Source organism: Enoplosus armatus, chromosome 12 (assembly GCF_043641665.1).
Source record: "Enoplosus armatus isolate fEnoArm2 chromosome 12, fEnoArm2.hap1, whole genome shotgun sequence".
NCBI lineage: Eukaryota > Metazoa > Chordata > Actinopteri > Centrarchiformes > Enoplosidae > Enoplosus > Enoplosus armatus.
In genome coordinates this window covers 21,801,729-21,828,746 of record NC_092191.1, presented here as the reverse complement: position 1 = coordinate 21,828,746, position 27,018 = coordinate 21,801,729, and the positions used below count along the sequence as shown (strand labels likewise).

The window sequence follows — 27,018 nt, the reverse complement described above, 5'->3', positions numbered from 1 at the left end:
ATGGCTGCCATCCTGGGCCACACTGCCATTAGTGGCTTTGTGCCAGATGAGTTCCGAGACACAGATGCACCTGCCCAGATGGAACTTGGTAAGTCGCCCGGTTTGAATCTTAATGGACTTGCAATAAAACAAGACTAGTTTGTAAATGGTCTTCACTTATATAGCGCTCTTCAACCTTAACGGTTCCCAAAGTGCTTTACAGATCAGATCTCATTAACACACCGATGGAGGCCAAGCTGCCATGCAAGGTGCCGGCCTCCATCGACATGAGATCGAACCCCCTTTCGTGCTTGGAGTCGCGTTCGCCGTTCAGGTGGGACAGGGACTGCATTCCTCCCCTCACCTGCACCACATTATAGCGCGTCTGTTGTGCACTTTGGGGTTTGTAAATAGCCGTAAGTAGCCATGGCTTCAATGCATACCCATTGTCACTTGAGGGTATAAAACCACCACCCAGAAGCCATCCATCTGGCTACTGCTCTAGCTCGAAGTCTCCCTCCCCACAAGGCTTTGAGACAGTACAAATGAATAGTGGCTTGACCCAGGCCACTTGGTAAACCACATTTGTTAGCATCACTTGCGCATCACAAATGATCTGGACATCGACGGAGCGAAAATGTTCCTGATGAACGTAGGCAAATGTCCTTATTGCAACATGTGCGCAGTCGATAGCACCGATTCGACATTCGGAAAACCGGACATAGCTGCAAATTGCATTTTGGTGTTGGCCCGTTCAGCTGCTGTTGTGTGAGGGAACCTGATGTATCTATTACTCAAAGAAATTATGCCACCCACCACCATAGGTGCGGCCCGGCTCAGGGCAGAGTGGGATAGCCCTGATCTGTCCGCAAGCTCCCGCTGAAACCCCCCGACTATTGTCAATGCCTGTAGATGGACGGGGATGGCATGGTTTCTCCGCAAGTGCCATTCCAAGACAGGCCCCAGTTCAGCACACAACTCCAAGCTCTTGGAAAATCGATAGCGGCACATTAGCCAGTCATCATCATGGGCCAGAAAATCAGTATGGCCTCTGAATACTCGTTCCCGCCTAAATTACGTAATAGCAGTATCTTCCAGCAATGCCAAAGCAGCCATTGTATCATTTGGCACAGCCAGTACGCACGGCTGCAGCCTTTATATATTGGATAGTGATCTTTATTCATATAAAGGTCACTAGCAGCATAGTTTTTGTACTGCATAGTGACAAACATATTTAAGATGGAACAAAATTAAGGCTTGGCCCTTTTTGCGTGTACGCATGGTTCATACATTTGGCCCCATGAGTCCATCTTTCCCTCACATGCAGAAATCTACTGACTCTCGCGCACTCATTCTACATCAGCAGGCTGTTATGCACCTGTGTGTCTGCAATTGCACCTTTAGTGTCACACTGAGCAGCTTCCAAACTAAGTATAGACACACGATGAGGATCCTTTGGCGAGGTTCGCTTGCCAAATGAGGAAGCGTCAGATGGCAACGTGGCTGAGAAGAATTAGTGTGAAGGCCCTAGTCCCTCTGAGAATGATGCACCGTGGGATTCATCATGGGGCTGAGACAGCTGTGTTGAAACACCTTACTTTGCTATAAGTCATCAGCGTGCCAAGTTGATGTTGATTGATTACTTTAAATTGCTGGAATTTGCTTTGATCCATCTCCTTAACTGCCATGGTGTCAAATTCTCTACCTTCATTTTTTCCTTTTTTTTTTCTTTATATATAAACCATAAAGTGTATACTGCCTTTTCTTAACATGGTGCTGCTAAACATATCCTTGAGAAAGAACAGCCAAAACAAGAATTAAAGGATGAGGTTGGCAGTATTCTATATTTTTCCTTTTAACAAATCCCATGAAATGACCAGAACCAACAACATGGGGGGGGGGGGGGCCTCGGGATCAAACCAACTTCCGTGCTCGGAGTCGCTGCATCACATCAAGACGCAGTTGGACTGCTGCTGCAGCTGGGCATCAGGTCCGTGGTTTTCAGCCCCAAGCTCACTCGCTACCACTTGGGAGACATAAACCTTTAAAATCAATTCACAAACTTTGAGTCCCATTTTTGAAAAAAAGGCTCAGTAATTTACTAAAACAGCTGGGCACTGTAGTTTTTATCAAACATTTCTCAAACAAGAAGAAATGCATGCTAACATGTCTGCAATGACATTGTTATATTACGCTGACGCTTGGCTGGTTCAATATTTATCAGGGTGACCATCTTAGTTTAGCATGTTACCATACTAACATTTGCTAACATGCAAAATAGCATAAAACACAAAATACAGCTGAGGGTTTAGGGTTAGGGTTAGCGTGAAACACAAAGTACAGCTGAGGGTTTAGGGTTAGGATTAGCATTAAACACAAAGTACAGCTGAGGGTTAGCAATAAACGCAAAGTATAGCTGAGGTTTAGGGTTAGCATTAAACGCTAAGTACAGCTGAGGGTTAGGGTTAGCATTAAACGCTTAGTACAGTTGAAGCATATGTCATTCGTTTTGCAGATATTTGATCATGAAGCAAAGCGTGGGACAAACTGAAACTTTGACTTGATGATGGTGCTAGAATTCATACTGTGTCGACGTGAACGTATGTCATAGCTCAGCGACAGCAGTCATCGTTTTAACAAGTAGTGAAATGCCTATTGAGCAAATAGCAAACTCTGAACCAACGTCATCGCTGCGCACATGCACGCAACAGCAGCAGAGAACAGAGAAGAAATCCTCAAAGTAAGACTCAGTATTGGTAAGGTATCGATCCTCCCACCTCAAATGGCAACCCGTTGCTGTGATACACACACCAATTCGATTAAAATATTAGGACTCAACTCAGCCGTTCGAGCACAAAAAAAGGCCTTGAAACACACCATGCTTTGTATTGTGGCAGAGTTTCTCCAACGGTGGATTTTTCCCAGCCCAGTTGAGTGTCGGTGAAATATCGTGGATCTTGAAATAGGCCCTTGCTTTTGATTTCGAGAGGTTGATTCTAAATCCATGTAATTTTCTTTTTCTTCTTCTGCTGTCAGCCTGCAGTGTGCGCTGCTAGAAATATCTCGACACGACATCGCCTCACGTGCAGTACGTTTGGCCGGTATCCACGGCAGTAAAATACACCACCAACAGCAAAATGGGCCTTGAGAGGCAAAGTGCATCAGCTGTGGCTGTGTGAGCACTGCGGGGGGGGGGGGGGGGTTACTTTTTTTACTGTGACAAAAACAACCCAAATTGTTTTTTTTGGAAGAACACTCCAGCGATGGGAACTTATGAATTTCCTTTGTGCCTCAAACGCAGCAATGCAGAGTGGTACACACAAGTGGTCCCCGCAGGTGTTGCTTATTTTGCCCGATTAGACTTCTCTCAGCTTGACAGTCCTTTTTCACGGAGGACATTTTGACATGTCACAGTAGGAAGAGCGCAAATGCAAATAACACAGTGAATGGCGGCCGAATTCCATTTCGCTGCTTCAATTTTCCTGCCGTGGCTTACGGGGACAGGAATCAAGACTGAGTATGAAACTTCACAGTTGGATTTTTAAAAGGGGAAAAAAAAACAACAACAACAAAAAGCTCCACCATGGCCGTGCCCCCCCCCCCGTCTGAACCCCACTGGAGGGATGACACATGATTCTTCCGAGAGGAATTCCCTTGTTTCTTGCGTTGACGGTGGTGGTGGAGAGCGCTGTCCAACACGTCACCCCAGCAGTCAATTAGGTACTAAGTAATTATGTATTTAAAAAAAACAGAACAAAACACATGGATAATTCACTCCTGACAAATCGCATTTGGAGCGGATTATCCAAAATGTGCTCGCTGCAATGACGTGAATCTAATTAGCTGAAATACACACAACAATGGCCTAAATCTGAATCACTGTTACATTACAGAATACACTGTAAAGTGCCACACACTGCAAGTCACGCACTAGCCATCCGAGGCCTTCACTAACCTCCATGTTAAAACCCCATTTACCTTCTCACACTGTTTGCATTTTATAGCACCAGCCCCCCCCCCCCCCCCCCCGGGGAATCATTCATAAGTTAACGCTGCATTTTCAGCAGGTTTAGACCAATTAGGCCTTGATTGATGTGGCTGGGATTACTACCCCGGCTGTGGAGGTGGGTTAATTAGAGGTATGAGCCCACCCTCCCTAACCCGCCGCAGGCAAAACAGCAAAACAGTAGCACACGGTGGATGATGGCATCAGGCCTGGGATTTACCCGGGAAGCTGTCGCAGAACCCCAAAGCTTGTCAATTCAATTCAAGCCCAGTCAACAACAGAAGCAGCCTAAAATTCGCCGTGCGTGGTTCTGTTGCTATTCTTAAATCAAACCCCCCACCGCGCTTCAACATCGTGTTACTTCCATCTCAAACCTGCTAATTACAAACTCACACAGGGAGGGTCGTCTGTTGATTACGTTCACCTGGGCCCAGAAGCATTCCTGGCTCTCCGGACATCCGCCCCCCCCCCCTCCCGCCGTCTCCCTTTGGTTTGCGCAGTAAATAAGACGCAGACAAATCAAAATTGAGCTGGCCTCAGTGGGTTTTTTTTTTTTCCCCCAGCGCTCCCGTGAATTTGAAATAGCGTGAATGCTGGCGCTCCAACATCGTCCCGGTATATACTTGGCTCGCCTGTACATTGCTCCAAGACTGACACATATGCAGTGGGGTCCGAAAGCCTGAGACCACATTGAAAATATTTTCACGTTTAAAGAAAACCTGGAAGTAATCCCAAAGTTTGAGGATTCGGAAAGCATTTAAAAACACAAGAAGAAGAGAAATTAAAGAAAAAAAAAATGTAATCACATCTGTGGCATTAACTCCTTCGTACAAAAGGTCCGATTTCTTTGAGTACATTGAGGCATGCGTTCAGGTGACCCTCCAGGTGGACTTGATCTCCTCATCAGGGGCACCTGTTATGAATATGGCTAGGCCTCGAGTTTCCAGCAGGTCATTAGCATTAGCGTTCTCACTATGTAGCACTGTGGTAGTGGGGGGGCATCCGGGGCATAAGTGAAAGCGTCAGAAGTCAAACTGTTACTCTGAGCTAAGAGGGGCTTTCTACTTGCACTCATTGTGCAATGGCAATAAAGTTGAATCGAATCGCATCAATGGCTTCACGGGGGAGGGGGTGATTGCGTGAGAAGAACAGAGCAGAGCTCATATTAGAGGTGAGGAAAATGGCAAGGTGTCTCCGCAACGCCTCAAGACACGCCTCGCTCATTTGGAAGATTATTTTCGTAGCATCCTTGCCTCCCCTGACACCGTGGACAGGAGCGTGACAGGACGAATGGGAGTGAGGGGGAGGGGGGTCCTCCCTGGAACAGAGTGGAAACGAGTGATGGAGGGGAAAGAGGCCGGACAGGAAGGAAGGAGGAAAGACAAGCTCATAGAGGAAATTGAAGGAACGTGTATGTGTATACAGCTTGCCCGGTCAGCCCAGATGGGCGGATGTGGACGGGCCGACGGATGGCTCTTAAATGGACACGCGTTAATGCGTCCGCGGGTTGATCGCGCATCCATTTTGTGCAAGCGGTTCTGAGCGCTCCGTGGCAGACTTTATTTAAAGAAAAAAACTAAAGCGCGTCCTCTCTGCTAAATATCACACGTCTCCCTTCCTCTCTGCATGACTGACCCATGAGCAGCCGCAGCAGTTGAACGGCACAGTTTGTCATGATCACCCCCTTCCCAAGTCACTCAGTGCCATGCTTGACTTCGCTTCAGAATGTTAAGTGCCCCTCAAGCCAACACACACACACACACACACACACACACACACACGCATGCACAGTATACACAAGTCGCTGATGCATGGAGATCCACATCGTTTCAGTGGGAGCTTACGGGTGTAATGAGTTCTGACGTATGCTGACAAGGCGCCGAAGTCGTGAGCTAACTCGATGACATAATAGCAACTTCTCAGGTTATAGGGTAAGTTTAGTGTCCTGCTCTTTTTTTTTTTTTTCCTCCCCTCATTATCGACAAGTCCCTGAGTCTCTCGGCTGGCTTCCGATTCGGATAGACCTACAACCAAAGCGCACAAAACATAGCGGCAGCCATCTTGGTTGTGTTTTCATGCCTCAACGGCGCTCCACTCATCAGTGTCAGTATCAAACCCACCCTATATTAGATAAATGGTCGTGATGGAAGGTCGGACGGAAATCTGTCTGAACGGGGGGGGGGCTTCAGATTTGTTTCCCGGGGCTAGCTCTATTGAAGACATACATTTCCAAAAAGGCTCACAATGTTACAAGGGAGTGTCTGATCATTTTGGTAAATGTGCTTATCTGCGTTCTGGAGGGGAGTTAGATGAGACATGAGACAGCATTATTATTTTTACCGGTGGGAATGGGCCTCCACACTGTAGCCGCGTTGTATTCACTCTCCCGTAACTGCAAACACTGCGTTGTTGTGAGCTTTCATTTTCCAGGTACACTTGACCCACGACTTCCACAATATTAACGCCAAATTAGGAGTCAGAAGGGCAAGGATTAGTTGCTTTGATTTTCAGCAGCAGCTAACACCTTTGGTTTCTTTGGGAGAAAAAAACATCTATCTTAGATACTTAAATACATTTTTTTTTTGTCCAATCTATCGACTCTGATCCATGCACAAGTATTCTGATCCTCTATGTCCAACACAATAATAAATCAAATGGCTGCTTTTCTGAAAAAAACATAATCCCTTTTTAAACCAGCCAACACTTATTCATTGCAGAGGGTTCAAAAAGAGAGATGGAGCAGATATTCCCCAAGTACAAAAAACAAAAAACTGTATGTAACCGTATGATACAGAAATTACAAAACACAGATGAAGTGGAGATGGATGGTGCAATGAAACAAAATTGCCCATTTCGATTTTTCTGAGTCAGTGTTTTAACACCACAGGTACGTTTTCACCATTTGGGGACAGCCCATTGCTCCGAAACCCCAACAGTCCGAAAAATGTCCCAATGGACCGAAAGCCCGTTTGTCCGACAGCCTTTTATCCTGAAAACGAATGCCCGGTGCTCTGAAAATATACAATCTCCCTGTGACTGTTAGTCCAGTGACTGCCATTCAGTTTTCAATCTGTAAATCAGGGGGTCTTGAGATGCTGTTCCCTGCAAAACCCTGCTGTGGCCCATCAGATTCCGTGACCTGATTTGGAGTTCCGGCTTTATGGCTCGTCTAACGTAACATTCTCTTCCTGCTGCAGTATCCTTGTCTCTGTGCTCCCGTCAGTTACCAATAACATGTTCCTATATATAAAGTAGAAAAAGAAAGTAGTTCGGCAGGTCGCGGGGTTCATCGTCATACTGGCTTTTCTTACTAGACAGGTTTGCTGGTCACACAGCGAGGTGGAGCTTCTGCCTCCCAATCACTGTCACGTGAACCTCAGGGATCCGACACAAGGAAAGTACAACAGGTGGTGCAATTTTTTTTTTTTTTTAATCGTTCAGTTTAGAAAATAATGAAAAATCCCTGTCACGCTATCCCGGTACTGGGGATTTGGAGTATACCAGTTCTGTCTTTTCATATACAAAAACCTTGTTTCAGAAACCTGGATAATCCCATATCCGAGTATTTTTTTAAGAATGATCCTGGGGGAATCTTTCCATAACCCCTGCTGTCTGTTTTGGGTAGCACAGATCCAGGTCCACTGCCAAAACCCTCACCAGGCTGCCTCCTATGCTTGTTGAATAAATGCAACCTCTATCTTATCTTGGGAAAGATACTGTAGTTCCTGTCAAAGTTTACGCACTCGTCATAGACGAACATCATCCAAAAAGGCTGCATGTCATTATCCGAAATTAATAAAATGAAGGCATTACTTCACAATTTCATGACACAGTTTCAGAAGTTATGCTTTTGGCTTAATGCCTCAGAAACAGTTAATGTCCCCCAAAAGTGCAAAGATTGTGGAATTGCCATTTAAGGGACAGTTCAACATTTTGGAAAACATGCTTGTTCACTTTGTTTCTGAATGAGAATTTCATGTCTGTGTGTTCAGTACAGAGCTGGAGTTAGGAAGGGATTAGCCTAGCTTAGCATTAAGACTGGAGGCAGGGGAAACACCTAGCCTGACTCAAATTCTCACCTACCAGCACCTTTTTAATAAAGCTCACTAATTAACATGTTGTGTTCCGTTTTTTTAACCCATACTCACACGGAAACGTAACATTTCTCATGGGGAGTGACGTTGCTGCACTGTAGCTATTTCTTGGCAAACATTAGCTTAACATAGCATTATGCTAAGCTAGGCTAATCACCATCCTGCCCCGGTGCGTAACGCACAAATCTGAGAGATGTATCAAACAAAGTGAATGCGCATATTTCCTAAAATGTTGAACTATTCCTTTTAAAGAGGCGGATATTCTCATCTGAATTGCATTTTAAGCAGCAGGGGGGAATGCTGCACGGGCCAGAGGTTGACATAGAAAAGTAATGAGCTAGAAAAATTGTGGGATGATCTGAATTTTAGAGAACCATTAAAAACTCCAGGATGAGGGTATTGAATTTGATGAGGGAGCCTTAACACCCCTCATTCCTCATAGTTAGCACTGCAAACACATCATTTAGGCTAAGGGGGACACACATACACCCACAAGAAAAGAATCAGACAGCGAGGCAGACGGAAAGAAAAAACAAAAGAAATAAAGAAAGAAAGTCCTGAGAAAGCTCAGATCTCATCTTCTCTGTACTCACAGCTCCTTAGTCTGTTATTTATTTTTATCATGGTTAAGACAAACCCACAACTTTGAGCCAAGCAGGAGGAGCGAGCGTGTCTTCGCGAGGAGGACAGTTGGCGACTTCTGAAGGTGCACGCTGGTGTTGGAGCACAAGCAGTTTTGGATCCGTCCCTAAAAACGACTGTTGTGACCCAGATTGAGTCAGATATTTTTAACCTCGTTCACTGCCATTGCCACGTTACAGCCTAGTTACAAAGTGGGACCAGGCAGAGAGCAGGCCACAGCCTTATGGGTAGTAGTATAGGTATTGACAAATCACTCACTAGCCTTTAACAATGGCATTACTATACATACTCTTGCTTCAGTTACAACTCAAGAAAAGCATAAACATTTCATTTTGATATTATTTTAATAATCCAAAACCTTCAGAACAGCTATTCTCTGCTCATGAATAGTTACTTAAAACTCAAAATGGTGCACTCATCTAATTGGTAGTCATTTCAAAATAAAAGCCCAATCTACTCCAAATCTTAACTGAAAAATGTGTCTGGTCAGGTCTGAAGCAGTGTTTCGGATTATTATGTACTCACTGAATTGCCTTCCACGTGAGTGTTCATGAGGCAAACTATGCAGAGACAAGTTGCTTTGCTATGAAGTCTGACTGGGTGCTCAGACACAACGTCTCGGCAGCGTGACCGCATACAAAGTCAATGGGAAGGTGCTCCCTGGTCAATTTGCGCTGCCCAGTGCGAATCAACGCAAAGACACACACGTGCACAAGCTGAATTTGAGAGGAGGGGCCCGCCGGCCTGTCGGGTTTCTCGTGACTTTTTGGGGGCGAGGAAACATCTGAGCTGGCCTTTGCGGCATCTGTCCCGCCCCTCCTCCGCTGCGATTGGACGTCTGGGTCTCTCGGCGACGGCTACAATTAAAAACGCCAAACGTCCGGCACTCAGCGCAGAAAAGACACTCAGTGGTTGGTGGACACAGGCCCTAAGCGTGTTTCCCAAAATGTGGTGTAGCTTTAGCTGACATCTGTATCAGTGTATCTTGTTCTCCTTATTTGAGAATAGAATAATGTGTAATATACCACAGGGTCAAGACCTGGTATGGTATGTGTGTTAACCTTTCAAACAAATGGGCTTTACAGTTAAATTGAATCAATATTTCCAATAAGAACTATGTTTTCATCCTCAAAATTCAGGGCTACAAGTACAAACTGGGACATACTGTTACTGAGGCCCAAACTATCCACAACACTGCTGCACTATATAAAAAAAAAAATGAACTGGAGTATAAACCACCAGATCGGTAAATTGCCTCTAAACAGGCCTCTGGTAATTCTGGTTCAGCCGAGTTTACATTCTGTCTGGGGCTTTCACTGACCTGGCCGTATGCTTACTGGTCCATCTGTTCCAACCGCACCAAAGCCTGTTTGTTTGGCTAACGCCGGAACACTACAGTGTGTGTGTGTGTGTGTGTTTTGGTCAACATGCATGGTCTGCTGCTGGATTCGAGCCCAAAGCCATCAGAACATTTGCTCGAATGCTGTGACACCATGTGCCCTACATACACATGACATGCGAGTGAGAGGCGCAGCATTTCCATATTACATGAAGCATTTTAGCATGAGCATTTGCGTTTATCGTTGCGTATGTGGGTGTGTGTGTGTGTGTGTGTGTATTTTAGGGGACGAGAAAGGGGCGGCATAGAAACGGCCACCGTAATGCCTGGCAGCAGACTGGGCGAGTCTTCTTGGTGACATGATGTCATCAGGCACAAAGCACAAGGGGGTCAGCTACACACACACACACACACACACACACATAACAATGAATGAAATGTGTTGTTGTTGGTATTATGAAACCATTTCCGTGTTGTTAATCCCTGTCACACTGCAGTGATTCCAGAGCAATAACATCACCACGGCTGATGGATAGAAAATGGGGAGACTTGCATATTAATATATTGTGTGTAAGCCCCAAACTGTTGCAAACATTACAGTCAGCGCTGTGTTACAGTTTTCAACAGTCATAACAATTAAATTCAAGCTTTATCGTCATGAATGGAAACTAATGCAGAATGAAGAAACCTTTTAAAACCTAATAAAGCAATGCACACGGTAGAAGAATGCAATAACAAATCATATCAGTTGATCAAACCACAAAGCGACATGATTATCAATACAGTGATGCAGAAAAGCGTTTGCCATTGCTGAATGTTGGCACATTGGCTTTATTAACTATAGCAGCAGAAAACCTTTGATTAAATTGCATTTTCATTTAGTATTTTTTTTAATTCTTTCTTTTTGTAGTATAAGTTGTCATATGAAGGTTGTAGTGGGTTCTAAGCCTAAAGGACATCAGGCTGTCCCGTCATAAATCTACAGGACCAATGGACAGACAGCAGCATAATGTCAGTGGGGGTTATGAACTCTCCTCCCCTCAGGTGTTAAACTGAAGGAAATATTCAGCCATCTAATCCTTAACCACACCTGGGCAATTATGCAGATAATTAAGCTAATTCAGATGGGAGGCGAAGTACAGCAGAGTGTCATCTGCGAAGCAATGAAATGCAATATCGTGCTGTTTGATAATGTGGCCTGACTGAAATTTCTCAAAAATATTATTACTGATCAAGACTTCCAACAGCTGATTTGAGACAATTTTCTCAGAGCTCACCAGAAACTTTCAAAAATGGTCCTTTTAAACACATGAACGTAGGTCAGCAGATTTGTGCAATAAAATGACAAGAAGTGTAAAGGAAGGCGCCGCTGCACAGTCCACATAAATTACAGGCTACTTAATGGGTATTCAATAGCAAATTAAAGGAACCCGAGCAAAGGACTTCACCCTGTGATTCACAACATCCATGCTGTTAACAAGATCTACGCCTTGCAGTAGCTACTTTCATTAAGCTAGTTCATGCAATGTCTTATCCAGTGACCGATGACTTGAACGCAAATACCTGGTTGAGTACGAGATGACCACGTGATATTTTGAGAATCCACCACTCCGTTAAACAATTGGCCAGCACACAATGAATTTGGGACCTTTCAAATTCAGGAAAAAGCGGGCTGCATTTCTCAGCCGGATGAGTCTTCGAAACGGGACAGGCTTTGTCAAAGGATCAAGCCGCTAAATTGAGACTCAGAACACAGCTGAACACAAGAGGAAAGAGCACGAAAGAGCTACAGTCAAGTCTGTCGACGGAAAATCCAAGAAAGAACGGGGCAGGTTGTTGAACCAACAATGTCACCGTCAGGCTTCAAAAAGAAGCATTCCGAAATGTCTGTGGATTGAAGTCCATTTGGAAGGAAACCTGGCTAGTGGCAGTATTGCATTCCGTGGAATTTGGGTGTGTTAATCCATGTACTATGATGGTGGATCTGAAAGATGGTAGCATTATGTTTGAGTTGTTTCAGTCATGTTTTTTTTCTTTTTTCTTCATGCAATAAAAAATGCAATCAAAATTAATGAGTAGCAGCACTCAGAAAGATAATAAGAGAGCAACGATAATCTGCTCTCTGTGGCTTTATTTGGTTCCAGCCAGCCCCCAGATCCCCTCCTGCTTTTCTTTGTCTTTCAGCCTTCTTATGTGCCCCCATCCAAATGAAGACAGAGCAGATAATTGGGCTGCGTTGACTGTGTTAATAGCAGTGAAACATATCTCGCCCTCTCAGTGCGCGCCCCCACCCCCCTTCCCCACAAATGTCACATTTCAGAAATGAGTTTTTAATGGGCTGCATCGGCCGCCACGCGATGCCAAACGAATGCCTTGACATTTTTAACGCCCGACACCTTTTCAGCCATTACTCAGGATGCAGGATTAGGCAGTGAGTGGCCTCTGACAGGGTAATGTAGTAGGAATAAGGGAAGTGAAAGAGCTGTCTTAATTAGAAAGGAGGAGGCGTCCTATCTATAAAGCTCCCTGGAGTGCCAGAGCCACGCGTGGCGATGTTGCAGTTGATTTGTTAGTGATTAAGGCATATCTAATCACTTGGCCCTTGTGTCGGATCTCCGATAACTCTATACAGCATGCAGCGTAACTGAGCAGTACGTGAAGATGTATAGAAAACAGTGGCTGGGGGTCGTCCAAAGGTAAACAGCCATCCGTTTAAAGAAACAAGGCCACACCCAATATCATATCATCCGACAGGGCTGCAGTACCAGCAGTTCTCGAGTTGTGAGTCGTGAACGCTTTAAGATAAGATAATCCCACTTGTCTTCATATTCGTTGGTGTTTGAATGTTATTCTCTCTCCTAAATTGCCAGATTTAGTCTCAAATGAATAGCAACTCAGTTACATCCACAACAGCAGGTTGCCAATATACTATGGTGATAATAGTACAGCCATTTTCCTGTCAGCATCCTGGCATTTCTATCAGGAAGCAGAAAAAAACCTGCGCGCCTTGCTGGTGTGAAATTTGATCAACATGCTGCTTTTAATAAATCAAAATCGGCTTAAGTGCTTTCTATTAACAATCAGTGTCGCGCTAATCAGCGTTGCAGTAAATATGGAACCAATCAAACTGCGTCTCATGAATCACCCCAGAAGGGACTGAAGGTGCCTGGCTAATTTTAAGGAAAGGTCCATATCATCAGTAACCCTGCCTGTGCGGGGAGCGCGTCCCTTTATCATTAGCGTACATTAGCGGAGCAGCACAGGGTCTCCGGCCTGTTGGGTAAGTGGGGCGACGCCTCACCCGGGACACTCTTTTATTTCCCCCTACCCAGAAACAATTTCTGGGTAGGGGGTTTCCATGGTGACCAGCCTCAACTTCTGATGTGTCAAGCTTACACTGCACACACACACACACACACATAGGTGTGACGACGATGACAGCAATGACAAACAGCATTGATTCCCAGACCACACACACTGCTGGCTTCCTGCCATCCACACCATTACTACGACTGCTTACACACACACACACCAATGAGGGATGTGAGTGCTGTAGAGAGTGATCATATTTATTTGTAGGTGGCTTTATAGTCTCAATGTGCATATTAATTTAGCCGGCTGAATAATTAATAGTTGGTGCAAGGCAAGGGCATTCCTCACACACCCCAGAGCAAGAAGCAGAGGGAGGGAGGGGGGGGGGGGGGGGGGGGGGGGGGAGAGAGAGAGAGCCATCACTGAATTATCCACAATGTTTTACAAAATGAATTGAGGATTATTTGATGAGATATTGGAGCCAAAGAGTGAAACGTGGAATTTAATTCGATGGAATGAACACGTCATTGGCAAAGTGAAACCTTTTCAATGTTCAAAATGTCTTCTCCATCTTCCTCGATTTCAAACAGAATTCCCCTCCTTCTCATTGGCAGTGGGATTATGTCATCGATTGAGACATGAGAGGAGGGGGGGGGGGTTCGGACGGAGGCATGCGTTTATCCTCAATACCCGTGCTGCCATCTTGTGACATAAGGTGGGTATTACAGGCTAGAATTGTCTTACGTCACAATGTTGTGCAAGACATTTCTCGAGGGACGCTCGCTCACTCCCCTCCCTAGTGTATCCACCAATACATTTTCTCATCAATTTTGGTCATTCATCAGAGAATTCTGCTGCCTGTTGTATATTCTCCAACAGTACAAGGACATGATGTTACGTTGGGAATTTTATCCCTAAATGCTCACATATGCTGTATGTAAAGCAATACGGGCACAATATAATACAGGGGTATTCAACTAAAATTCAAAGAGGTCCAGTTAGAGAAAGTGTCCTCAAGCAAAGGTCCGGAACATCATAATGTCTAACTTGCGTTGTGATTTAGTGTGATATATATTGAAGTAGCCGAGTAGTTGTATCAACGTCTGCATGTAATCAACAACTGACTGTCAAATCAAATAAAGAAAGTACAATTCAAAAACATTGTGACAATATTTATTGTCACTTAACATTGAACTATACAGATATATAATACTGTAGATGTGTATAATGTTCTTCTCTCATTGAGTAAAAGAAGGGCTGCATTTCAAAATAAAATGGAGAAAATAAATAAAATGGCGTTTGGAAAATTGTGCATCTTAAAATAAAGTGTTTAATTTTAGAAAAACGAATAAAGTGCAGCAGCAGCTTTAGTTTCCCTTTTTCTTTGTTGAAGAAGAATGGATTCGGGGGGGGACACCAAGCAACTTCCAGACAGACAGGACCGGAGCCAGAAGACTCCCAACATGGAGACCTGGAAACAGGACGGACTACACATACAACCAAGAGGCCATACCCAGGCGCGCCATTCATACAGAGTGAGAGGAGACAGGGAAGTCATTCACACAAGGGAAGAAAGAGACGAGAGGTGAGACTGAGCCTCGTGGAGGTCGAATATCCAGATCCAAGGATCCGAGACCCAAGGGGAGAACGCCACCGGATCCCATTGCATTTTGGGCAACGCAGTGCGCCTCTTTTGCTGTCCATACAGACTGTTTACCTATACAGAAACCAGAATCTTGTCCCTTGCCTACAAATTCTGCATTCCTCTGCAGCTATCTGTTCATAGAGATTAGTGTTCAGCACAAACACACTTTTCATTTGGTTTCTTGTTGAAGTTGCTCTCTAGTGCTTTCAGTTCTGGTTTCTGTTGTTGTCGCGGTCCAGTTTACGGCTGCGAGATTCCACTGTTACCTTTACACTGTGTGCCATGTTTAATGTGTTGCCACCCCTACGACACAAGGCTTTGTTGTTTCCCTGGTAGTCCCTGATTTTATTTGCACCTAGTTGAAACCTACAAAAGTAAATTAAAAAAAATGTTGTCCACTTTGCAGCGGAAACAAGTTCTGACAACAACTTTGACATATCATCACGTATTAAGTTTAAGTTAAGTAGCATGGTGGAAAATTGGGCACCACGGGTGGGCAGTTGATACAGGGCCTCTGTCTGGCGTGCCGTTGGGCAAGGAGGCCAGCAGTGAAGTCCTCCACGGGGTAAACTAAACCAAAAGCGAAGGTCTTTGTCTTTTGACAAATGCACTACTGTAAGGCTCCCAATAGGATTTCTGGTAAAATGGACTTCCAACCACTGTTTATGTTCAGTCACAAGGCTGACAGGTTGTTTTCAAGGCTGTCGGCACTCCCACTTGCTATAGTTTAGTGGTGTTACTCTCTGTATGTTTAAATTGCGAAGTACCGAGGGACTGCGTTAGCTTGAAGCAAACTCTTGTGCAATACATCAAATGGTAAGATTTATATTCAATATTGTACATGGTCCCTTAAAAAAAACACACAAAAAAAATGTCGCCTCACTGCCATTTCCATGCTTTGGGGAAAAAGATGTGTTCCTTTGATACATTTCTTTCCAGGCACCACAATGACATCATTTTTGTGCCGCACTGAGTAAACTGAAATTGTAAATGTATTTCTGCCTGTGAGTAATTACACAAACAATTGACCATTCGCTAACTGTTACCTTAATTTCACCCCTTCAAATGAAGTGCAATACTTTTTTTATGTTAGTCCTCAGCTTTTTTGCTTTTCACGTCACACTTTCTCTCATTTTAAACAACCGTTGGATGTTTTCAGGTAAAGATTTATTGTTATTTCAACGCACACTGGGCTGCTTTAAAATCTACATAGTAATGTATGTCGTGTATACAGACAAAAATCGAGGTTCAATAATATACTTTCATTTACACTTAGCCATATGTGTATCTGATCTATATCCTATATACTATCTGAGGCACCCAAAACAGGTGAACCGACTACATGGAAATGGGGTTTAAAAGTAAAGTAAAAGTGTAAAGCGAATATCTAAGCCTGAAATTTAAAAGTCCTTAAATTTTACACAGTACTGAAATTGACTTTGGCAGAATTTGTGTGGTTTCCAGCACGCCAAAAATGGCAATGACAAAGATTTGGGCCATCGGTGGTTTCAAAGTATAGGTAGGCTTAACCTCTAGGACACCAATGATCAAGTTATGTTCGTCCTTTTTAACAGTAAACATTGTAAAATCACATCGTCTTCATACGTCGTTTACTATTTTATGTGGCATTTTCTTCAGCAGGGATTTGACCATTTTAATGCCAGGTCTCGCCTCCCCATGTGCACACCAAAACAAGTTCCTCCCCTCAGGCACTATTTTGCAAGGGCCCTGGGCTTAGTACCGCCCAAGAAGATTGTGAGTGGTTTAAAGAAACGCAAACAAGCCAGAGCCCTGCACAATATCCATGTTCCATCATAATATCTGTGATTTAACGAATATTGAGCGTGCCTGCTCTGTCATTTAGTGCAATAATGCAATAATTGGGAATGGCAATAGAATTCCTCACGCACTGCACGTTAAACATACACTGATGTGCAGAAGAGGCAAATGATGTCAGTCAGAAGGCCTCCACCTCAGTGCACTGATTGCCTAAATTGATATCTGGTGTGCACCCGCACCAGGCAGCGGGGCTGGTGGCAGTCCGCCGGCTGGAGGAAGAAAGGAGTATACACCAGCAGCAGCAACAGCAGCAGCAGACACAAGCTGATTTCTATGCTCAAGGCTAACCGAAGTCTGAACACACCGGTTTGGAAATGGCTTGCAGGTAATGTATCTTCACATCAGCATCACGCGTTATGTTGCTGAGCTTTGGTCAACGGTACGCTGAGGCCTTTTTGTATCTCAAAGTATGTATCTCGTGGTTCACATACTGAGGTGTTAATTAAGATGAGGTATTATTTTACCCAGGTTTCCCCACCAAAGTGCAAGTGACATGTATTTTTAAGGCCAAGTACAGCGTTATGTTACTTATACTTCCTCAGTAATGTTTTTTAAATGTTCTTTGCTGTTTCTTTACGCTGATACATTCTCATGTTCTGATTTTATGGCAGCACTGCTCACCTCAGAGAATCTTGTGCCAAAGCGTTTCAGTTCATCCGGACCCTGACGCGCAAGAAGCCCATGGAGCCAGAAGGTGAGGAGTCCAGCTTTCGCCGATGCCTGACCACCTTGGACCTGGTGGGTCTGGGCGTCGGCAGCACACTTGGAGCTGGTGTCTATGTGCTGTCAGGAGAGGTGGCCAGGGAAGTGGCCGGCCCCAGCCTCATCATCTCCTTCCTGGTCGCAGCGGTGGCTTCAGTCTTTGCTGGGTTGTGTTACGCCGAGTTTGGAGCCCGGATCCCTAAGACGGGCTCAGCTTACCTTTATAGTTACGTGACTGTAGGAGAGGTGTGGGCATTTGTGACTGGCTGGAACCTGCTGCTGTCCTACATCATTGGTAAGCTAAACGCACAATAAAATGGAAGCCGTGTGTTCTCTGGAGGTGAATTGATTAACGTGTGAAATGCAGAAGTGGTACAGACCAATATAAGTTAGTCTACTTTAAAAAAAAAAACGTAGTCACATAGTCCTGCGTAACCCTGACCCTTGATTGTTTTCTTTAAACCAATCACGATCGCCTTGACTGAGCACTGAGCCCAGGATGCCGTGACAGTGCAAAATAATGTCTGGGGGAGGAACTTGTTTGGTGGAACATTTGCATGTGGGGAGGCGAGCCCTGGTATTAAAATGGTTAAATCCTGGCTAAAGAAAATGGCACATAAACTAGTAAACAACGTATGTGGACTATGTGAACGTTTACTTTTTAAACAGGACATAACTTGATCATCGGTGTCCCAGAGGTGAAGCCTACCTATACTTCAGCTTTGAAGAAGCTCACTGGGCCCGTTTAAAAACCACAGACTTTGAAAACAGTAAACGAGCAGTTAGCGGAAGGGGTGGAGAATGACGACTGAAATAGTCCCAGCAACCTACATCCGGTGACCCAGAGTGGGTGCCCCAGTATGTGGTCATGACTGTGAAAAGCACTGGCCCAAACGCTTGGGGTGGTGATTGCATGGATTATTTATCTAATTGTCTTGACTGGGAACGTGGAATAGCTTGTGTTGGGACGTTTGCTTTGTAATTCCAATGCTGAAGTGTTATCAGCCATAAGAAAACTCAGCTCACCTCCAGTTAAAGATGCACTAGTCAGTATTTTTTTTATATTTAAAGAAAATGCATCAAATGAACCCATCTAATGTAAAAGAAGTCGCTGGTAGTTACAATCTCATAAAATTATCACCAACTCTGCAGTTCCACACAGCCCTACGGGGCATTTTAGCATCGTTCAACTCAGTGGTTTGGTTTTCACGGCCCACAACTAAGCTCAGCAGTTAAGGGGCAAACAGAGCTGAAAGGGAAATGTTGGACATGTGGCCATAAACATGACTTTAAATGAATACTGATGCTTAACCAGTGTGCAATGTCAACTCCGTAAGGGTAGATAATGTCACAGTTGTGTTTACAGGTTGTTGCTCTGCCCCTAAGAGGCCAAACAATCAATTATTGGTGGTTTATGAAGTGTTAGTCTGATTCACAGGATGTAGGCTGTTGGGATGAGTCCGCCATTGGACTATTTCAGTTGGAATTCTCCTCCCCTTCCACTATCTGCGTGTCATCGTCTTGCAAGGGCACCATCGCTGCATCCTGGGCTGACCGCCGCCCAAGACGATTGGCTTGGTTGTATTTCTTTAAACCAATGGGACCGTAAGTACGAGTTTCTGGCTTGTAAATGGCGTTCGTGACAATGTCCAAGTCGTAACTGCGACGGGGAAATTTGGATTTTTCTGGAAGCTCTGATTGGCACTTAATAACATGGAAGTGCCTGAAAAACGCAAGAATATGGACGCTTCACATCCGCCAAAGACAATCTACACCCAAATTTATTGGATATGTTTTATATTGTCAAACCAACTCTGTAATCATACGAGCATCATAACGTGAGTGCACGCGAGTCACTAACATGGGAATTTTTACCATCTCTACCATCCATCCCATATGACATGAACGCAGCATTAGACAATGTGCTGAATTGGGCAAATTTTCAGCACATTGCCTAATGCTGCGTTCATGTCATATATATCTGTCTGGTTTTAGAAACGTCTAATCAAAATGTCTGTATACTTTTTTTTTTCTTCTCAGGAACATCTAGCGTAGCGAAAGCCTGGACCGGGACCTTTGATGACCTGATAGACAACGTTATTGCTGAAACCCTGGGAAAACATACACCGATGGACTCGCCTGGCTTGGCTCCATACCCAGACTTCTTTGCTGCTGGGCTGATTATGCTGCTCGCTGGTAAAATTCTTTAATTTGATGTGGAATTTAAGAATAGACAGACGATGACAAATATTCTTCAATTTCACACCTTTTTTTTCTTTTAATTTCAGGGATTCTTGCATATGGCGTGAAGGAGTCAGCGGTCCTGAATACTGTTTTTACTGCAGTGAATGTAGCTGTATTGGTTTTTATCATCATCGCTGGCTTCATAAAAGGAGACATCAACAACTGGCGCATCAGTCAGGAAACTATCCTGAATACAACTCGACACATGGAGTATATCTGTTTTTACAGTTATGCTAATTTTGGATTCACATTATTATCATTCAGTTATGTAGTAAAAGGGTCAGCCCGTCTAAATTATAAACAAAAATTGTCTCACCTACATCTAGTAGAGGTCTTTAAGCGTCCACTGAAAGAAGACCCGACTTGGGTCGAGAGTCGGGCCAGGTCCAAATTATATTCATTCTAATTGGTTTTATTGCTGTTATTGGATCCAAGCAGACTTGATGTCAGCCCTGATCGCGTGGTGCATCATAATCATAGTAGGAGAGTGTGAATTCTGGGAAAATTACATATATTGCCACAGTTTACAACCACTGCAGGTGGAGCATCACGCTGCTGCCAGTGTTGATGTTGTTGGTCTCTATTTAGATTTTGTTTGTATCAACCACATTTTGGACGGGGTCGAACTTTCCTTGGGTCTCATTTTGGGCCAGTTCTGTTTATCCTTGTCCCTTACAGATCAGGACTCTCATAAATGCACAGGTTATGGAGGGTCTGATTCAGTCCAAAGGTTTGGACATCTAGCATCTAGCCATGCTGATATTTCGTTATTGGCTTGTTTTGGGGGTATTTTGGGCAAGTGTTGAGCTGTCTGCCTTTCGAATGTATTTGAGAAAAATACATTTGAAAAAAAGCTGAAAACAATGTGTCTTTCATAATTACTTAGGACAGGAGTTTTCAAACTGTATGCCCCCCCCCCCCCTTCAACTCTACTTAGCTTACAGCTAACTTACTGAATGATAACATTACACTTCCTGTGTGCCTCCCGAAGCCCCCAAATTATGGGAACAGTAGTTCCAAAACGTAGAGCATGATTATCCCCCAAATGGAAGACAAAGAATAATGTGACAAAATCCATTAATATGAACTTTTTATTTTACACGTTTGATATTAGAAAGGCTCCAAATGTAATGGAGTCTATGAATTATTGAGGATAACCAAGACCGATTCTGGAAAGACAAGTTGGCATTGAGTTTTTCAAAAGTAATTTTTGAGGGAAACACACATTGTTCCTGTTTTTATATTGTGGTGGCAGCAGAAGTCTCTGAGGCAGACAAGTCAAAACCGTAACAAATGAAATGCAGCGCATGTGCATGACGAGATCCTATTGGGATCTTAGAATTTATGTGACAATTTACGCTCGGAATGAAAGCAATCGATAAAGGTAATCTTTGTCTTTGTACAGGAACTTCACATTGACAAGAAATGAAACGGATGACTTTGGTGTTGGTGGCTTCTTCCCCTTTGGCTTTGACGGTACATTAGCAGGAGCAGCCACTTGCTTTTACGCTTTTGTTGGATTTGACTGCATTGCAACAACAGGTACCGTTGAGCAGGTCAAGTGTGAGTAGAACACATTTTGTTGAATTGACTTTGACAGTAGGATGATGTCTTCAGATGAATAGGCACACGTGAACAAGCTACTTTACTGTGTTTGTGTTTAAATTACCAAGGACGTAAACCATTGTTTGTACCAAAGCATTTCAAATGCGTTTTGCAAATATTTCATGTCTGTAGTAGTATTGTCCCAGATAGGTTGGAAGAAGGAAGCTAATGGACCTGCTCTTTCAGGGGAGGAGGTGCAGAACCCACAGAAAGCTATACCTCTCGGAATCGTGACGTCCCTGCTCATCTGCTTCTTCGCCTACTTTGGCGTGTCAGCTGCTCTGACACTTATGATGCCCTACTATCTGCTCGACACCCACAGCCCTCTACCTGTGGCCTTTGAATATGTTGGCTGGGAGCCCGCCAAGTATGCTGTGGCTGTAGGATCCCTCTGTGCTCTCTCAACAAGGTACTGGTCTACGGTCCTCTAGGTGAGGCTTTCAGGAGAGTGTCAAGTCGGCAACTCAATGTGGTAGACCTACCGTTCTGGGAGGGGCTCATCACTATGTTCCCAAGGTCCTATGTTCACAGGTCTAGCCTTGTGCTGAGTTTTGAGCATGTTTGTCTTTTGGTATAAACTAAAATAGTAAGAGATTGGTAAGGGCTATCTTCAGAGTTTAAATAGTATAAGAACAAAGGGAGATGGATGTTTAAAATGCAGTATGAATGATAAATCTGTTCAGCCACTACGGCCCATCAATGTCTTAAGTGAAGAAAACTTCCATGCCCGCAAATTTGAGGTTTCAAGGAGTATTTATCAGTAGGCTATAAGTTGTAGGTGGGTGTTTTTTTTGACATATTGATGAAGGGAAACCTACATTGAACATTTGACCTAAGGGGAGAAAAAAACAATGCTGTGAACATAAAACCCTTTCAAAGGTCTCCTTAATGTGTCATATTAAGAGGATACTGAGCTGAGGAACATAGGACCTTGGGAGCATCGATACGCTGCCTCTGGTAGAAGAGGGGTGTTTAGTAATGTTTGATCAGTGAATGAAAGTTGGGCTAGAGAGAGGTCTCAATAGTCAGGTGATTTAAAATAAAATAAAATGGCTGAAGTTTGATAAAGCTAGCCATGTTACATGACTTTTTGGTTTGGCAGTCCCTGAAATGCAATGAGAGGTAATGACCTGAAATTTCCACACTTGGAAATATAGACGTAACATAAAATGGTCATGTATACCAGCCCAACTGGTGAGTGATGCTGTACAACAAAGTAAACTTTAAGCAGTACTTCAGTGGTTTAGATTGGAGACAAATTGGGGGGGGGGGGTCCAAATCAAAGCAGCACGGCCAAGTTCTCCTGACGTTTAGTCCCAAGTATGGATCAAGCTCCAAAAACGCTGGACCCTATGTTTCCTACAGTGAAACCAACAGCATCTTTTCATTAAAACCATGTGTAAAACCCGTTGATTTTTGAAATTTAGAGCATATGTCGTATGGAAGTGAATGTCTAACCCAGTTGCTGTTGGCAAGCTCTCCTGTTGTTCTTCCACAGTCTCCTGGGAGTCATGTTTCCAATGCCAAGAGTGCTCTTTGCCATGGCGAGAGACGGCCTGCTTTTCAAGCCGCTCCGTTACATGAGCTCCAGGCAAAGTCCTGTCTTAGCCACACTGTGTTCAGGAGCGGTGGCTGGTAAGCCTGTCTCCGTTATACCTGGATCTACAGGGTCCCAGATAAGGATTTGGATAAGCCTCTGGCTTGCAATTAGTATACAGAAGTTTTAGACCTGCATTCCCTTGGAATTATGTTCACATTGGACCATTCTGCACCTCCATGGTTTACCTCCAGTGCCAATGCAGAAAGTAAGGGTCGGAGGTGGTGCCATGCCATTGTTACAACGGCCCATTACTCTGAAATCCCAATAGTCCAAAAAATGTCCAATTTGTCCAACAGCCCGTTATCCCAAAAACAAATGCCCATTGCTCTGAAAATACACACTCTCCCTGCAGAAAAACAGATGGGTGTACTTCACTTGATAAAGAAACCTTTTATTAAAAATATTAAGACTGGTAATTAAAGGCATCAATGAGTTGCCTTTTGAAGTCGCTATTATTAGTAGGAGTAGTAGTTGTTGTCGTCGCCTCTGGTCCAGATTATTTATTTATTTATTTTTCCTGGAGGGCTCTGGTCTGGTCTCGTGAGCACCCACCTGTCTCTTTCTAATGCAACAAAACAGAAGAAGCTTTCTTGGACTCAACAAATGAACAAGCTATCACGAAACAGAGATTCAACCAGAAGCCCATTATGGACTTCTGTGCTCCGATCAGGGAATGTTTGGGTCGTGATGCAGGCAGTCCACAGGCAGGGAGTAGTGCACACATGTGATCTGTAGGCACGTTCCTCAGAAACATTTCTGTCAGACAAAAACTCAGGCGCCATGTCTTGCTCCTCGGTATAAAAGCTTGATTTTATCGGAACATCCGAGATGAAGTAAATCTCATGATTTTATTCTGACATTGGAAATTTGTTTGTGACAGTAAAATGGCTTGAAACTGAACTAACAGCTGCAGGAGAGAGTGTATTTGGGTGTTAACGGGACATTTCTCAGACGATTGGGGTTTCACGGTAATGGACTGTTAGGACAATGGGCAGGTCAAGGTGGGACTTTCATGTGGGAGACACCGCAGTCATCACCTCATGTTAACTGTCTTCATTGCCTAACTACCTTAACCATTATTTATTTGCCATAACCACAATCTCTCCCTAACCTTAAGTATACTGTAGATGCTATGCACAGATACTGTAAAAAGAAATAACTTAAAAAAAAAAACATTGCCATTGGACAGAAATAAAAAATGGAACTAAATGTAATCGAGGGTTTTCCAGAATTGTCTAATTTGATGCTGCTCTGCCATGGGATAGATAGTTCTCAAAGCTCTGCATGCCTCCTTTTACTCTATTATATTTTTTTGGACATATTTGTTTCTCACAAGCGTAGATATTTGAGTCTTGCTCATGAAAAGAAAATATCTCGGCAGTAAGAGGTTTTACTCCGGCCCTAGTCAGTAACGCATGTTTGGATGTCTTTGCAGCTTTCATGGTCCTGTTGTTTGACTTGAAGGCTCTGGTGGACATGAGTTCAATCGGGACCATCTTTGCCTACACTCTCGTTGCAGTCTGTATTCTCACATTACGGTACGTACACTTGAGAGTGACTAGATTTATCTTACCAACTGAGACATGTGAAAGTTCTATCTTTTCGGTTTTTTTCCTCAAAGGTACAAAGAAGACACCGGTTTCGTCCACAGACCAGAACCGTTTACTGTTATGGGGCTGTTGAGGCCTGCCTCTAGACCCACCCACCGCACCTCTAAAAATGTCAACATAGTCACCATTGTTATCTGTAAGTAATCCCTCCATCGTTGTTCTTTTGTCACCTCTCAACCATACTTCATTTCAGATTTTAGAAGTATGATTTGTCAACAGTGCCGTTTTCTAGATTTATTCAAACATAAATGCACAAAAAAAAAAAAAAAAACGTCTCACACATCAGAAATGTGGGTGCCGACCGCTCCGATTCCCTCCCCCAGTGTTCCTGGTGATCGTTTTAAGCGTGCTGCTGTCCGAGGCTGTGCATTCCCTCCGCCGACGAGAGTTGTGGAGCGTGCTGCTCGTCTCTGTCCTCATGCTGACGCTGGTCCTCGCCGTTGTTATCATCTGGAGACAGCCGCAGAGCACAACGAAAGCTACTTTCATGGTAAACTGGAGGGATGATGATGATGGCGGCGGTGGTGGGCAGGATTTCATGCATCCTGAGAGATTTACAGTTCCAATAGGGATATCTTGCGGGGGCGGGTCAGTTAGTTACTAAGGGGCTGTTGCAGGGCACAGAAAGTTTATGGCAAAGACGCAACGTGGCCATCCCAGGTTAAACCCACACTGAATGACAGCTGTCCGAATCATACAACTTTTCATTTGCAAAAAAAAAAATCTCCTTTTTTAAAACTTTTATGACCCGCTGTCTTCACAAACTGCCATATTCAGAGGTTTGTTGGGTAATTATGAAGTTATATTGATGTTAATTAGTGAGCATTAGAGGTGCTGTTTAAGTGGGTTACCTTTTTTAGGCAGAGTCAAGCTAGTTGTTTTTCCTTGTTTTCAGTCTTTTGTGCAAAGCTCAGCTGACCTGCTGCTTGCTTTAGCATACAGGTATGAGATTGACTCAATCAATCTCGTCCGACTCTCGGCAAGATGGCAAATAACTGTGATTCCCGATATGTCTAACTATTCAACATGCGGAACGAGCCATGGCCTCATGTGCTTTCGTAGGTCCCCTTTCTACCTGCTATTCCAGTTTTAAGCATCTTCATCAACACCTACCTGATGGTTCAGCTGGGAGGAGAAACTTGGATCAGCTACGCTGTCTGGATGGCAGTAGGTAAAGACACGCTGGTTGCAGCTTCCCTAAATAAGCCGCTTGATGTGGAATGTCTCTCTTTTATAACTTCCAGGATTGTTCGTGATATGTAATCTAAATAGCCTCACAACTCCTTCCCCAGGCCTGATCATCTACTTTGGCTACGGGGTTCGTCACAGTGTCCAAAAGCGAAGGCTCCGAGAGGCTCGCGCCCAGCTAAATGTTGTTCATATAGACCGTGATGTTGCTGCATGATGTCGTGTATTGAGTTGCAGGACATGTTGCTGTCCTCTTACTTGTATTAAGCTTTGCCTCAGAATACGCTGAGGGGGATGCAGGATCAGTTACCCTGATGTTCCTTTTAGTGTTGTCTCCTTTTGATGCATTTTTTATGCTAACCATTGCTCGTATAAAAAGTATGCTAATGGTATTCTGTCCTAAATATATATTATATTATAAGTGTTGTCACGCTAAACTAAGTTACAAACATCCAATTTGTCATTTTATCCTTTAGTTGGATCAGTCATTCAAGACTATGCAATCTTGGATATTGTTGTTTAAATGTCAGTATTTGACAATGACTAAACGTTTTAAATATTGATCTATATTGTGGATCTGTATCATTTAAATCATTAAGAATAAATGTTAAAGTCAATTTGTAGAAGGAAAAAAAATAAATTTCACTTAAGTGGATGAGAGTCGTTGTGTCGTGACTTTTCCTTTTTCATTTTCATGGCTTGGCCACCTCCCTGTACATGTTACACATGATCTTTTCAAATCGTCGTTTATATGAAAATATTGATTCATGCAGATTTAAGGACCTGAATAAGGTCCACCGTCCCGCTGTGCTTCCCCTGTAATCATTTGGAAGTGTTGTGTTTACATACTCCTGCCAATTTGTATTTGCTGCTAGCTCCTTTTTTAAAAAGATGAATTCACCCATGTTACAAAACATCCAGCCACACAGAGTTCTGGTTTTATTTGACGGGTTTACCTGTTTCTGAGATTTCTGCCTCGGCCCTAATACACTGGAGGTAAATGGAATTTTATTTGTGGGGTGCACAGCATCTAAAACTTACAATTTTTAAAAGCCAAAACGTCCCCCGTTACTCTCGATCATCCACACAACTGTCAACTGTTTTCATTGGAAACACTTTCCTACTGAGGAAATAGTCCCTCTGAAAACTGTTAACATGCCTATTAACAGTTTATCCGGCGAAACGGAGACACAATGTCTGGAAAAAGATTGTC

General features: G+C 43.7%; 1 protein-coding gene across 1 annotated transcript; it reads left to right on the top strand.

Annotated features, from left to right (window-relative positions):
- On the top strand, positions 1-26,022 carry LOC139294630 (cationic amino acid transporter 2-like). Its single transcript, XM_070916552.1, has 15 exons — positions 1-88; positions 208-313; positions 3,016-3,067; positions 16,727-16,840; positions 17,508-17,853; positions 19,599-19,754; positions 19,847-20,012; positions 21,208-21,344; positions 21,594-21,816; positions 22,906-23,042; positions 24,443-24,545; positions 24,629-24,753; positions 24,941-25,107; positions 25,680-25,788; positions 25,910-26,022. The coding sequence occupies exons 1-15, from the start codon at positions 1-3 to the stop codon at positions 26,020-26,022; spliced, it is 2,142 nt and encodes a 713-aa protein (XP_070772653.1).
- The last annotated feature ends 996 nt before the right edge of the window (positions 26,023-27,018 follow it).

Coding starts and splice junctions, on each gene's coding strand:
- LOC139294630 (XM_070916552.1), top strand. CDS start 1: ATGGCTGCCATCCTGGGCCACACTGCCATTAGTGGCTTTGTGCCAGAT. Junction 16,841..17,507: donor CATGTTCCATCATAATATCT/GTGATTTAACGA, acceptor AAAGCGTTTCAG/TTCATCCGGACCCTGACGCG. Junction 23,043..24,442: donor GTGTTCAGGAGCGGTGGCTG/GTAAGCCTGTCT, acceptor ATGTCTTTGCAG/CTTTCATGGTCCTGTTGTTT.